The following is a 14516-nucleotide window of genomic DNA, read 5'->3' as shown; positions in this document are numbered from 1 at the left end:
CAGAGAGAGGAGAGAGAGAGAGAGAGAGAGAGAGAGAGAGAGAGAGAGAGAGAGAGAGAGAGAGAGAGAGAGAGAGAGGATGCATGTGGGTCACTCTCTGCACTGGTGATGTTTTTAGCTGCCTTAAAATACTGCACCATCCCCACAGAGCTCCGACCCTTTCCCACTCTCTTCCAACACACCTTTACCACACATACATCTTACACACACACACACCGAATCCCACCCTACACACTAACCATGGCACGTCTTTAACCAGACCCGCTCACACACTCCTGCGGGCTGAAGAGGGATGCACATGTGTTGTGTGGGTATAGTGTATTGCAGTGAAGGGGGAATGGATCTAGTCTAAATATGATGTTTTTGTGTATGAAACGGGCAGAATGTGAACTGGCCTGTTGCCAGAGTCTCAGCGACAGCAGTTTTCTCACAACGCTCTAAAAATAAAAAACGCCTTTATTTCAGATCTGACCAATCAAGACAAATCCTGCGCTATAAATCACATACACTCAACACAGGCACATATACACAACATGAATACATGCAGCCTGCAGTATATACAGACACATACGAATATATCTATAACATATACCTACTCAACACATTCACCGTAGTACTCAACTCATCTATACCCAACACAAAGCCTCAATGCATTTGAAGGGGCAGTTCACACACACAAATATATTTTTTTCATTGAGTTTGATTGTATTGACAAACAGGTGCAGAATCAAAACTCACTAAAAGTCAACCATACAGGTTTATATTGATATACGCGTGAGAAAATCACGACAGAATTATAATTTTTGGGTGATTTATATTTCCTTGGCATACATGTAGTCAACACACTGTGGAATGGGTTAAACCAGATGGTATTTGGTAACCTTTCATTATTAGCATGCAGTTTTATGATGTAATTAATTGTGAGATTACATTATATTTGAATTTCACAAAAAAAAAAATTACCATTTAACACCAAGACCATTTAAAATATTGAAATGGCAAGAAAAAATATTGACCAGTCACAGGACCTAAAACACACACTTTCTATTTTACATATTAATATAATATTTTACCTAGAATCTATGGCAAGAAAATAGCTCACAGATGTTTAACTTTTTTTTTTACGTATGAGCATATACACAAACTGTCTTTTATAAAATAAGTATACCTTGAATAAAACTGAAGAAAGAAGTGACAACTACCATATTCACACATTCTCAACATGGAACACAAATACATACTCAACACCCCCATACGCAACACACAATATTATAATTTCTTGTTCCAAATACAAAAAAACTCCCATTTGTTCCCAGACTTTTAAATAGTGACGCCTAAGACATATTGGTGTGAAATTTCCTGATGTCAAAGAGTTTCTGTCACACACTGCTATGCAGGCGTCACATTCTGCTAACAGGTACCGCGTACCGACGGAGCTCACAAAGTCCTTGTTTGACAAAGCCAAATCCCTTGTATCCTTCGAAAGCAACCTGACCAGTAACCTTGATGCTCAGAGTCTTTTTCAAGACTGAGCTCGCTCAAGCATAAACACTTGTTGACTTGTTCCAATGTACTGTAAACGCACACACGCTCACCCTAACACTGTAAAGTACCGCTGACAGCGTCGAGTTAGCGACAAGTTCTTTGTCTCGGACTGATATCGCCTTCTACTCTGCAGGTTGGCTGCATAGTCTCTGTTACCACGGTAGCTGTGCATTTTACCATCTCCAGGGATACCATATCCATGACAACCTCATCAAAAGAATCCATTCATAGCCCATACTGATAAGCAGAAAGGTGCATCTATCAAAAGAAGGAAGCTGTATTTGCATCGTTATGATGGGCCATTAAGCCACGGGCTGTGCGCTGTGGAAAAAGCATGGACACTGGCTGTCGTTTGCGCTTACAGGTTTCCACTGTGTTGACTTCACTGGAGAAAATGCATAATGTAGCTTAAGATCTCAGAGCTGATAGCTGGATGCATCATAGTAACTACGGCTAAGGCATGAATCTCTGAGAGTTCTGTAAAGTTGTTTATGGAGCGTGACATCCAGATTACCCACGCACACGTTCTGCATTCATCCATCCTGAATGTACTGTACACTGAGAACAGAAGCACACAGACTGTTCTCCAGTTTCGCTGCAATCTGCACTTCAGATTCAAAATGTAATAAGAAAAATTACAAAAATTGAGTGCAATTGCATCATTCAACCAACAGAACCTACCATCCATCATCGTGACCATAAATCATCAAAACCATCACAATACCCCCATCTCTATTACCACAACAACTACTGTACCCTCCTCACCACCACAAATCATCACAACCATTACATTACTATCACCACCTCCATCATCACAACTATCATCAATACCACCACCATATTTTCACCATCATCGTGACCACAAATCATCATAAACTTAAGGTTGGGAATAGAAAATGTATTCAATTCCAGAATCGGATTTATAAAGCTAGGAATCAGACACTTATATTATATATTATTATTTTCAATTCCGCTTATCGAATCCTATGTGAGCATTTTCATATACACTGAATCGTTTTTTCCACAAAAATCCAGCCTGCAATCTGCCAGGACTTCCCAGTGTTGCAAAGTCCTTTTCTTTCAACCTGCGGTTTTCTGAACAGTTTCAATCGGCAATTGGATTGATTTTATATGCAGATCTGGCAACCCTGGAACCTTCCCCACAAACTAATGTAATTGTCTACACAACCACACGGCGTAAAGTGCTCTAAAAAGGTTAAAAATATAAGAAAAGACAAAACATGCACATGTAATTATCTGTGACAATTGTTAAGATGACAAAAGATCGACATAGTGTCTGAACGTTAAATAAACCCCACAACCCCCTTGAGAAACATAAGAAAATTTCGTTTTTATTCGGTGTAACCTCACATAGCCAGTAGGTCCAGCGTTTAATATTTAGGAGGATCTACTGACAGAAATGCAATATAATACACATAACTACCGGTTCAGAGGTGTATAAAGACCTTACATAATGAAGAGTTATGTTTTTATTACCTTAAAAGGATCTATTTCTATATGCATACACTCCAGGTCCCCTTGCATGGAATTCGCCATGTTGTTTCTACAGTAGCCCTAATTGGACAAACTGCTCTACAGAGCGCGATTCGTAAATACGTCATCTCCTTCGGCAAAGAAGCGAAAATGTGACGACAACATAGCTCTGTGTCAGCCACCGTAGTTTTTCGAAAGGGAGGGGTGGAGAAAGCCGTTGGTTGTAATACGCAACCTCACCACTAGATGTCGCTAAATTTCATACACTGGACCTTTAATTTTTTTACCACATTGTAATCGAAACGGTATATCGATGAGAATCTGAATCGATAAGCAGAATCGGAATCAAAACTGATAAAATTCAAACAATACTCAACCCTAACCATCACACCATTACCACTATTACCATATATTTATCAGTGTCACAACATCACCACTATTACTACAAAACCACCATAATCCCCATCATCATCACAATCACAAAAAATTTACACAATCATTGCTTGTGTCTGGGTGCGAGTTGTGGGGCACAGTGCCACTTACCAGGTTGGAGTTGGTTGCGTTGGAGTCGTCCTCAGGGAAAGGGATGTAGACAGCTAAGGCCACACAGTTTGCAAAAATAGTCATCAAAATTATGATTTCAAACGGTCTGCGTAGTCAGCGTTAAAGAAAATGACATCAAAGCTGGCTCACAAGGACCACAAGACAGCACAGACACGCACATAATGTACATGTGAACTCATATCACTGCACAAAAATCATAAGAGCTTTTTTGTTCCCTACCAATTTTCCATCTGTTAATAATGCAGGACTTGTCAAAAATCTGGCCTCCATCAAAACAACAATCGTAACCCCCCTTATTTCCTTCCCCCCTCCTTTCACTGGTAGGATTGTTTGTTTGGCTTTCAGTTCTGCTGGAAATGCAATCAAACCGTGTCATCATTTGTTACAGAAATGGATTTCTCAGAGATGGGTGTTGAGTCGCATGGCACGTGTCCTGAGGAGAAACAGATGTGGTCTTGTTTTTCTGGGTGTTTCTCTTGTATCTGCTGTCTGGGCCTTGAGTTATGGCTCTCTGAGGTTAGTTCAGAATTACAGAGCCCCAGACCCCGTAACCCGTTTAGATAAACATGCTTGTAGATCAGTAGTTCCCGGTCCCAGAGGGAGCAAAAACAGACCACTGCTTACTGAATTTTATCCTTAAGGGTCCCGGAAGGTTATAAATAACATTTCTATATATGAAATCTGCTCGACTATTCTACTGCACTGTATGTTTTGTAGGATGGGTCAACGTGCATGTGCGTTTTTGTGCGCGTATGTGGGAGGGGTGAATATTTCAGCGTTTATTTGTGCGAGTGTGAACCTGTTCAGCCTGTTGAGAGGAGCCGTTGGCATGGCAACGTAATCCAAAGACAGGAAAGATGGGCTCTGGAGTCTCTGGAGAACCAGATCCAGTCGAGTGTATACGCGAAAGTGAAGACATATGGACGGAGCGAGCAGCAGAGAGAAGTTTTTGAAATTATCCCACACAAATGAATGAGGGAAATCGGTTTCTGTCTCCTCGGTTCAGTCGTTTCTCTCGCCACGCTTTGTGGGTTTACGAGAAGATCTTTGATGGTGTGATCCGTTCTTGGCTGAAGCTGTGATTGGGTAGCTGGAGCTCCCATTTTCTGATGAAGAAGCATTTTCCTACCTAAATCAATCCTCATTAAGTGACTGGTCAGGGGTTTGTAAGCGTCTCTCGTGGGTGAAAACGATGACATAAAACCACAACAGAGAGAGAGAGTGTAAGAAGGGAAACATTACAGAGGAACACACTGTCCTAACGCTCCTCTGAAACACTAGGCCACTTTAGGATTCATCTTGATTCATTTTGGAATTGCATGCAACACAGACTCATAGATACACATATGGATATTTATGCATTTGCCAGATGCGTTAAGCCAAAGCGATTTTTACATTTCTGGGTTTTCTTAAATATCCTGGGTATCAAACCTATTTAGTCGGAGTTGATAATAGTGACCTTGTCTGTAAAGCTCCAATCACTACAACATTGATTTCCTAGTCGCCTTCAGCTATATATTTACTTACAATTTTCCACTTCAGTGAGCTGTCATGTGGCTTGAAAAGACCTGGCAGAAGTTAATTTGACCATAAAAAGATCAATTCTAAGTGTTTGTATATGTGGGAGCTTTAGAGATTTGGTGACTATAAAATGTTGTAAAATAGAAAAGAGGAGCAGGAATTTTGACATCCTGTTTTTCGATAACAGCTTATGTGTTTGAAGGACATGTGCGAGTAAATAATGAAATAGCTCACCAAATAAAAATCAATATGCATCTGAAAAGAACAACATGAATTCTCAGTTACATATTTTCTACCTAATGCAAGTGTATGAATTACAGCAAAAAAGGATTGATTTATTGATGTTAGTTTTGGCCCCCACAGTACACCAGTGCACTGGTTTTAACCTTTACAGCATTACACTTCCATTCAAAAGTCTAGGGTCACTTGACTGAAATGTTTCTCATGATCCTAAAAACATTTTGTTTTAAGGCATGCGTCTGAATGTTTGAAATGAGTTACATAAAGAAAAATAAATGCTACTAAAACGAACATTGTAATTTATTTCATTACAAAACAAATGAATAAATGAAATGTTTTTAAAAAGCAAGACCAAATAATAATGAAAAAGCAGCCAATAAAACCCCAGAATAGACGGGAAGTCCATCAATACACTTTTAAAGCATCATAGGGTAAGAAGCTGGCTGATGAAATGCCAAATGTACATTTTTACAAAGTGTTACTACAACAAAGTAGACACAGTGAAAAAAAGTGTTTGATTCTGTAGCATGTTTTAGTCCTTACATAATCCTCATAGTTAAAATTGATGTAAGGCTATAGTTTTGATGAGTTCACAATTGAAATGTGGAAAAAATATAAAAAAGAATGAGTAAGTGACCCTAAACTTTTGTACGGTATAGTGTATGTGCTCTTTCATGTAGCACATTTATACATGTAAAGGATACTTCCATTCCACAATATTGATGCACGCCCTGCGGATGGGGTTTTTAAGAGTGAGGCAGAGAAGGGCTCGGGGTGGACGTGTGGAGGCAGTGCTGGCCTGTTTCTTGGGTTTGGTGTATTGCTGGCGTTTACGCTGCGTGGAGGTCACGGTGGAGATCGGGGCTCCGGTGGTGCCCATGAGCTTGGCCTGCCGTGCCGCGTCGATGGCCGCCTGCCAGCTGAGGGGGGCACCAGGGGTGGGAATGTGTTCAGGTGCAAGACCCAGCACCCCGCCCCCATCTCCCACCCGCTCGTCCTCATTCAGACTGGCAACCGGAGCCAACGACGGACTGGAATAGTTGGAGCCTGTAGAGGAGAGAAAGAGACAGTAAATAAGAAACGCAAAAGAAAGAAATGCAAGATTTGAACTTTCCAAAAAATGCACTGCGCCATTTTGTTCTGTATAACTTAAGTCATTGAAAATTGTCAAAACGCAGAAAAGAGTTTTTCATGCTATCCAACTTTGTTGTCACTATGTTTATTAGAGTATTTATTTAGTATGCTGCGATTTAATTGTTTTATCCATCAACTAGACAGAAAGGACTTACACAGTAAAACTAGTTTTACAATAGTTTTATACAGCAAAACTATGGCGAGAGAAAGTGCGGCATTTGATGACGTCATGTGGCTGAGTCACACCGACTCCTAACAGCAGGAAAATCACAATGAAATTGTTTTTTAAATCACTAATACATTATTGATTTATAGTTTCACCTTAAATTAAATAAATACATTTTCTTTTACTAAAATACTACTTACTGCCACTTTTTTACAATAAATTAACTTTTCTATTTTATTCTCCTTTACATTTACTGTAGTATATCTCTGTTCTTAGTTTGTCCTTTATTGTATATTTTATTGCTTTTCTACCCCATCAGCAAAATAGAATTTCAGGTATATATGACAAAGATCTTGAATCTGATAAGGGTGATGTATAAATTAGCAACCTAATTAACAATCTAACTTAGCTAAAGCAAGTTCGCTGATGATAATGATCAATATTAAAGTGACAACGAGCAACTTTTTGACCTTAAAATAATGTCTCTAAAATTATTTAAGTGGTAGGTCAACTTTTAACTGGACGAATTTTACTGCCGTTGCTACCCAAGCAGCCTCCTATCGGCTGAAATTGCACTTGTAACTTTAGTGTTCGGGCCGGTACAAGCCCCGCCTAGCCTCTGCTTTACGGCATACGTCACGTTTTACTCGTAGCCTGGGAGAAGTTAGCGAACAGCAGAGCTAACAGTAAGACGAAACGAACCAAAACATCACCATGGCAGAGCCAGCCAAAAAAACCAAAGAGGGTTTTGTCGGAGGAAGCAAAGAAAAGAAAGCGAGAGAGTGATCGGACACGAGGCCGGTCACGAATCAATATAGGACGGGCTTACACTCGGTGGCGCGAGCAGCAAGAGGCAACAGGTTGCAAAACGGATGGAGACCTAGCGGTCCAGCTACTGGATTTGTAAGTGTTATTTGTACCTTTTTTGTTACTGTCCTGTACTTTTGAACGTATTTGTTATTAGTCTGTGTCATTGGCGCACCACCGGTTCACACTAGCTGAGAGATAATATAGAGATAAATAGCAGGGCAATGTTGGCTTGCTCACCGGGAGACTGCATTTATTAATTTAATTATTTATTAGATATTATTTATTAGAATGATCTCGCTTGGTCTACACACCATGCACTGTGCTGTGTTTTACCTCTCTGTGTTTTTCTTATTTTCTCCTGTAAAGCTGCTTTGTAACAATGCACATTGTGAAAAGCGCTATATAAATAAAATTGAATTGAATTGAAATGAAATGAAATAATATATGGTTGCCGGTGTCGATAGCTAGCATGTTGTCGTGTCTCGTCATGAATGTGTGTAGTGCTTGTAAATGAAGACTAAAAAACCACAATAAACGTGTTGTGGTAAAAAGTAACAGATTCTTTAGTTCAGACCAGTAAACCGCGTAAATGTTGAACAGTTCAGTCGTTGAGTAGGCTAATGTTGTCGTTATATATATATATATACATTCTATGCGCTGTTTTCATAGCGTATCTGGGTCCGCCGGGTCCATCGGCTGCCAGCGGGACATCTTTGCGACAGTTTTTACGACACTGTAAACAGACAATTCCGCTTATCAACCACGTGGGGCAACAGTGAGCAGAAGTTGCTCGTTGTCGCTTTAAATCGCAGAAAACGTACAGTCAACCTGTCATTGTGTACGGCTCCTATATGAGAATGATCAGAATCAGTTCTTGTATCACACTGGAGGGGTTTATTCTGCGATAACAACCGACTGGATGCATTATCCTGCAGATAGTAATTACCACATGAGTAAATAATTATACACTAATTATTGATAAAATATTTTAAGCTCATCTGTAAAAAATCCAAACCTTCAATGAGAAAAAAAAAAACTTCCAGGTAAACCCACAACCCCAATACTGTATATGGTGGCATTGTAGTCAGCCTGTCATTATATTTTAAAACGAACCATAACACAGCACAACGGAATATCAATAGTAAATAATTATATAATTCAATTATATTATATTATATATCAATGCGGGGAGATTTGAAACTGCAGTGACAGGTTTGAGAGGTTGTAGATGCCTATTTGTGGTAGCATTTCAAATCTGGTTCTAGGAAAACGTGTAAATATGTGCTATGCATTTGTATCTGCCGATGTATTTTGTAAATGCCAGTTTACACATTGTGACAACTTTTCTGCAACTTCAAATTCAGAAGACAGATTTGTGAGATTTGTCCACGAGTGCAAATCTCAACATTCAACTTCAGTTTTTTTTAGTTTACAAGTTTTCACATTGGGGCTGTGAGTGTACATTTTAGTGTACAGGTACAAATACTTACTTTTTACAAATTCACAAATTAAAATCTACATGCTCTCAAGTTTAGCTTCTGATTAATCTTCATACAAAACTGTGTAAAAAACATTCTTTGTTATCAATATTTTGTCTTTTTAGTAATATATTCTACATTGTAAACATTGTGAGACAAGACAAAACATTTTGCAGTGTATTTCCTAAAAATCTGAGAGTCAAAGGTGCCCATAACCGAACAAACACTGATGTCCCTTGGGTTAACAATATCAGATGTGAAAAGCCCATAAACTTGTTATTTAAAGGGATCGTTCACCAAAAATGAAAATGCTGTCATCATTCTTTCAAATATCTTCTTTTGTGTTCTGCAGAAGAAAGAAAGCCATACAGGTTTGAAATGACATGAAGGTGAGTAAATTATGACCATTTTCATTTTTTGGTGAACTATCCCTTTAACTTACATTGTAGTGTTTACTAGTACCAGTTTACCATCTGTAAATACTGGTCTTTAATCATTTCATTTAATCATTTTAATCAAACTATTGCATCTGATATTGAATGTTTGAACTAGCCAATAGCAACCGAGAATTCCTATGACGTCACACTAAACATCACACATGGCAGCCCTGCAGGACGGTGTCATCTCCATCTGCAGTCTAAGCGTGTCGAATCCAAAGAGAACCAGCATCAACCATCACACTGCAATGTGTTGTGTCATGAGTCTGTGAGGAATGAGAGACAGAGTGAAATCACAGTAGTAAAGCACAGAGCTGACACTTTTCTCCCTCTCTTCCTCTCTTAAGCCCACTAAATAAGCCGAAGCCTGGATTAGTTTGAAGCATCACATAAAAATGACTTCAATGAATGCTCTGTCTCTCCAAAGTTAAAACCCTAAACCTGAATTTAATTAAAGCCTAAAGTCTCCTTTTTTTAATGCATAAATACTCTCGCTCACCCCAGCCTATTACACGGAGGCCCGGTTTCACAGACAAAGCTTAGCTTAAGTCAGGACTATGCCTTTGTTAAATGAGGATATTTAAGTCGCTTTTAATGAAATGCTTTAGATAAAAATATTACTAGTGTGCATCTCGAGACAAAACAATGGCACTGACATATTTAAAGATATGGCAGGGCAGTTTATTTTCAGTTAAGACAGCTCAAACTTTCATTTTAGTCGGGACTAGTCTTCCTTGTCTTTGAAACCGTGCATGAGACTGTTAGTAATTCCTTCCTAGGCTGATTTTCTAGAAATGTAGACAGTAGGCTTGAATGGGACACATTGTGTCAACCAATGACACAAGTTCAGTGCAGATCTGTTTGTCCAACCAATGGAAGACACAGGTAGACAACGTCATGTGCAGCAGCAAAGTGATTACATACTTTTTCTTTAAGTGTTCTATACACATTAAGAGAAAGTGCTGGAAGTTAGGTTTCAGTGAAGTATGTTTAAGAGTGTAAAGTTGTTGTCCTTGTTATCATTCAAAATGAGCATTTCGCAATAGCATGCGAAAATGCCGTCTCTAACTACCGTAGCAACATCATGTTCTGTATAAGGAACTGTCAAAAGGAGGACTCTCAGTTTCTCATCCTAAAGTGCCCACAGTGGATTTACTCTTGAGGAATGCACTCTCTCCTTCCTCATTTTGGCTCCTTATCGCGAGACACACATGGACGTGCTTGCATAAAAACAGAGACGGACAAAAACAACTACACACACACTTGCCACGTAACATTTTTAATCCCACATTTACACATGAACACAAAAAGGGACCTAAATGTTCTGAGAGGTACGAAAGCTACTTAGACTGCAAAACATCCTTCTGATGGATAAACTGAGATTCGTATTATGCAGCTCTGAAAGAACAGCAAGCACACCACAGGCACCAGGAGTTGCCCCCTCTCACAGATCTGGGATCAGCATTAAGTTTCTCTTCAGGCTCTTAACTAAAGGGTCATAAAACACAATACAATAGACAACGTACAAAAACAAAATGTTAAAAACAAAGGGATGGGTAATGCTGGCGAAAATGATAAAATATGGATTGCCTTCCAAGACAGCTTATATACCATCAAAACACCACTGAACACAGTAACCGTCGAAACGCTACCATGACAAACTTATCGATTTTCTCAGCAGACATGTCAAGTAATCGCACATGCTGTCGCTCTTTCTGTCACTCTCTCTCATGCGTCCTGCCCCTTTGTTACTCCAGCAATTTCTCAGAAACAGCACAAGCCGTCATTGCTAGTTCTAACACAATGTTTTGGAAGCAATATCACATTCATAATTGTGCCATTACGACAGTATATAAGCACATCGTGATATCATGCGAGCTGCCTTTCTTGATGCCTTTAAAAATATATATCTAATGGTTCATTGTTTTCTGATTATTAACATTACAGCGAAATGTTTTTCTCTTTTGTATAATTACATATGTATTAATTTTCACCCCAGCAACACATGAATGCATTTTAACACTACAGTCACACACTCGCTCACATACTGTTTTATGAGTCAGCATTATCATTCATATATTCATCACACCAAACAAAACATACACTTCTCACTTTAACTCGGGGGATGTCAGTGAACGATATTAACCATTAATGTACAAGAGAATAAAACATTTCTGCTGTTTTCTTAATTATATCCTGGTTTAGACTGGAAATATGACAGTCAGAGGAGATCTGTCAGGTACAGTACAATTTGAGAGAGAGTTAAGGGTATGGTATTGTATGGAGGTGTAGTATTTGAGAGGGATGAAGTCTCATTAAATCAGACTTTTGTCTTTTGATGTGGCTTTTCTATATGAAAGCCGTTTTGTCCCCAAGAACCAATGAAGATCATTAATCAACAGAAAAAACAATTTTTTATAAATAAAAAATAAAAAGTTGTGTATGGAGGATCCTGAGTTAAACCCTTTCACAGCATAATGACTTGCACAAAGGATGAGACAAGGACTTCGGAATATTGACACGCACACAGATAACAGGATTAAGAACATCCCATTTAAATGCACTTGCAGAGACAAAAGGCCAGAATAACCCATTTACAGAAAGAAACAGAGGTACGGGGTAACAGCAAGAGAGAAAAGACCTTGCTTTGTCACGTGGCATCAACACATCCCAGCATACGTCCTGAATGAAGTTTGTTCAGCTGAGAGACTCTTCAAGCTCTAAACACCCTTATGTATATTTATGAAGGTCTGTTTTAAAGTACAGAAGTTGGAGCAAGGTCATGTTTTCAGCATTGGTCAAGGGGTCAGGATTTCGCCAGCACGGTCCAGTTAGACTCTGCAGGCTAATGCCGTTACAACACCTGTCATTACCACGATTTAATTGGGGGAAAAAATGCTTTACTTAATTGTGCTTTATAAGCTATTGACATTTTATTTCATCAGCATTGACTGGCGCCAGATTTTTAGAGATAAAAATAATATCATTTAATGTGTAGTCTAGTACAAAATAATGTAAGGTTAAGTGTCAGCCGAGACTCTCCGGGTATACATCTTTGGGACCAGTAATATGTTAAAAAAATATGAACTTTTATAAGTATCAGAAGTTACATTTTAATGTGAGATAAAGCCCTTTGGAGCAAGGTTGAGTTTTGTGTAATAAAGGGTCATCGTCACTTTATGCGTGTGGGGTTAATGTGGCACTGAGTCATCGCTGGATGATATCATACGTGCAGCAGTGAGCTCTAAAGCACGAAATACTCGCCGTTCATGACTCAGCAGGGAATTCTGGGAAATGGAGTTTGATGACTCTGGCGCTATACAGCCAGAAAGCTTAAATAAATAAATCAGTGACCCAATGACTGGAGAAAAATAAGCAATGACACTGCAATGATGGGGAGATACACAGAGGAATTAAGTGTCTCTATTTTTCTATTACACACACACGCACGCACACAACTTAAAAAGAGAAAGTCATTAACACAGAGTGTGTGCACTAGTAACGAGAGATGCAGAGATACAGTACAAGGGCAATGCTTTAGGATGCACACTCACCGCCCAACTCTGCCATAACTCTGTGTGTGAGTGCAGGGTGAGTGGGCGGAGCACACTGAAGGTGTCACCATTACCATCTGTTCAATTACATCATTGCTATCAAAGCCAGCCAATCAGATCGAGCACCTCAGTCATGCTTCACTAGTCTCGTGCCACAGCGCGCACACACACAAACATGAGCAAAACTATAAAGCACAGAGCCAACAGCAACATTATGTTTACATGCCCCAGGATGCGTTCACACATAATGAGCCGTCATTGGCCATTAACACATACAAGCACACCTGAGGCATACAAACGCTTTCAGTCACACCTGAGATTGCCACACACTGTATACACACCTGAGACATGGACACATGTACATTTCTGAGACATACCCACACACACACACACACACACATCCCTGAGACAGCCAAACAGAAGTGCACATCTTGCTGAAATGATATATATTTTGAAATATTTCACACTTTGTATTTGATAACTATTTATTTGCAAATGGATGGACGATTAATAGAAGAGAAATGGTTCAGAGAAAAAAAACGTCTTATTCTGACATATTTCAAATGAAAATTCAATGTGGTTTTATTATCCATCATATAATTGACTGGACCAAAAGAGAGGGCATAATATAGGAGACTGGGAGCTAGCGAGTTAAAAAAATGAGAAAAGCAAAGTCATTTCAAAGGTGATAGAAGTTTTTTTCTGTTGATGAAAGATTGTGAAGACATAAAATACCGTGAATTGAAGACTCTCAATAAAAAGTGGATTTCATGAGGTTCTAAATTTATCTCAACTTTCATACCTGCCAAATTTAAATGTACATTTATTCCCAGTAAAATGCTTCCGTCTTTTCTAAACCTTTCCATTCCACATACGTAATAAGGCATAAAATATGTTCTTTGGGGCTGTGATTGTATCTCCTCACGCAGCGTTTTTACTTTCTGCATGGACTAACAAATTACAAGAAACTAATTGCACCTAACTGCAACATCATTGGTCATGGTGTAAGTGGACCAATTGCCTGAGGCCTTTGCTAAAAACTGTAACAAATATAACCTTGAAAATGAAATCATCTATTGATTATATTTAGTACAATGGCTTTACTTACGTATGTGGTGAAAGGTATTAGGGTTATAATGAGTGTGCCGTGATGCGTTTACATAAGCAAACATTTAACTCCCCATTCACTTGCTTCCATGGTTTTATGTTTTTTATTCTTTCCATCCACTCACATGTCCTGCAATAGACTGCTCACAAACATTTAGACTACAGGACCATGAGATAAGGTCACAATCCAGTTATTTTAAGACAGACATCAGTCAATGTGGAGTTCAAAGCGTGTCTGTTTAATATTGGTCATCAAACCGCACGCACGCACACACATGGATGGTAGAGAAAAAGGATTCCAGAGAGATGGCCTTGAGATTGTGGCTCTGACTGAAACAGATACCTGGAATTCAAATACAGATTTTCATATAAATAACCTATACATCCAAAATGTATTTTTACTGTCACAAACATGTTCAAATTGTTTACGCAATGTTTTCAATATATCAGGATTTGTTTTTTGCAT

The 14516-nt window shown here is 38.9% G+C and overlaps 1 protein-coding gene across 13 annotated transcripts in view; it reads right to left on the bottom strand.

Moving 5' to 3' along the window:
* cacna1c (calcium channel, voltage-dependent, L type, alpha 1C subunit) overlaps window positions 1–14516 on the bottom strand; it is a 102110-nt gene that overhangs the window by 64750 nt on the left and 22844 nt on the right. For all 13 annotated transcript variants that reach the window (XM_057323830.1, XM_057323832.1, XM_057323839.1 and 10 more), the window contains exons 2-3: window positions 6069–6411; window positions 3583–3688 (exon numbers count right to left, since the gene is read on the bottom strand). In XM_057323830.1, the coding sequence (XP_057179813.1) occupies window positions 3583–3688; window positions 6069–6411 (449 nt within the window). The remainder of the gene's footprint in view (window positions 1–3582; window positions 3689–6068; window positions 6412–14516) is intronic.

This window comes from Triplophysa rosa, linkage group LG24 (genome assembly GCF_024868665.1).
Source record: "Triplophysa rosa linkage group LG24, Trosa_1v2, whole genome shotgun sequence".
NCBI classification, from domain to species: Eukaryota; Metazoa; Chordata; class Actinopteri; order Cypriniformes; family Nemacheilidae; genus Triplophysa; species Triplophysa rosa.
Note: the sequence above shows the minus strand (reverse complement) of the source record. Positions and strands in the feature narration are given on the sequence as shown.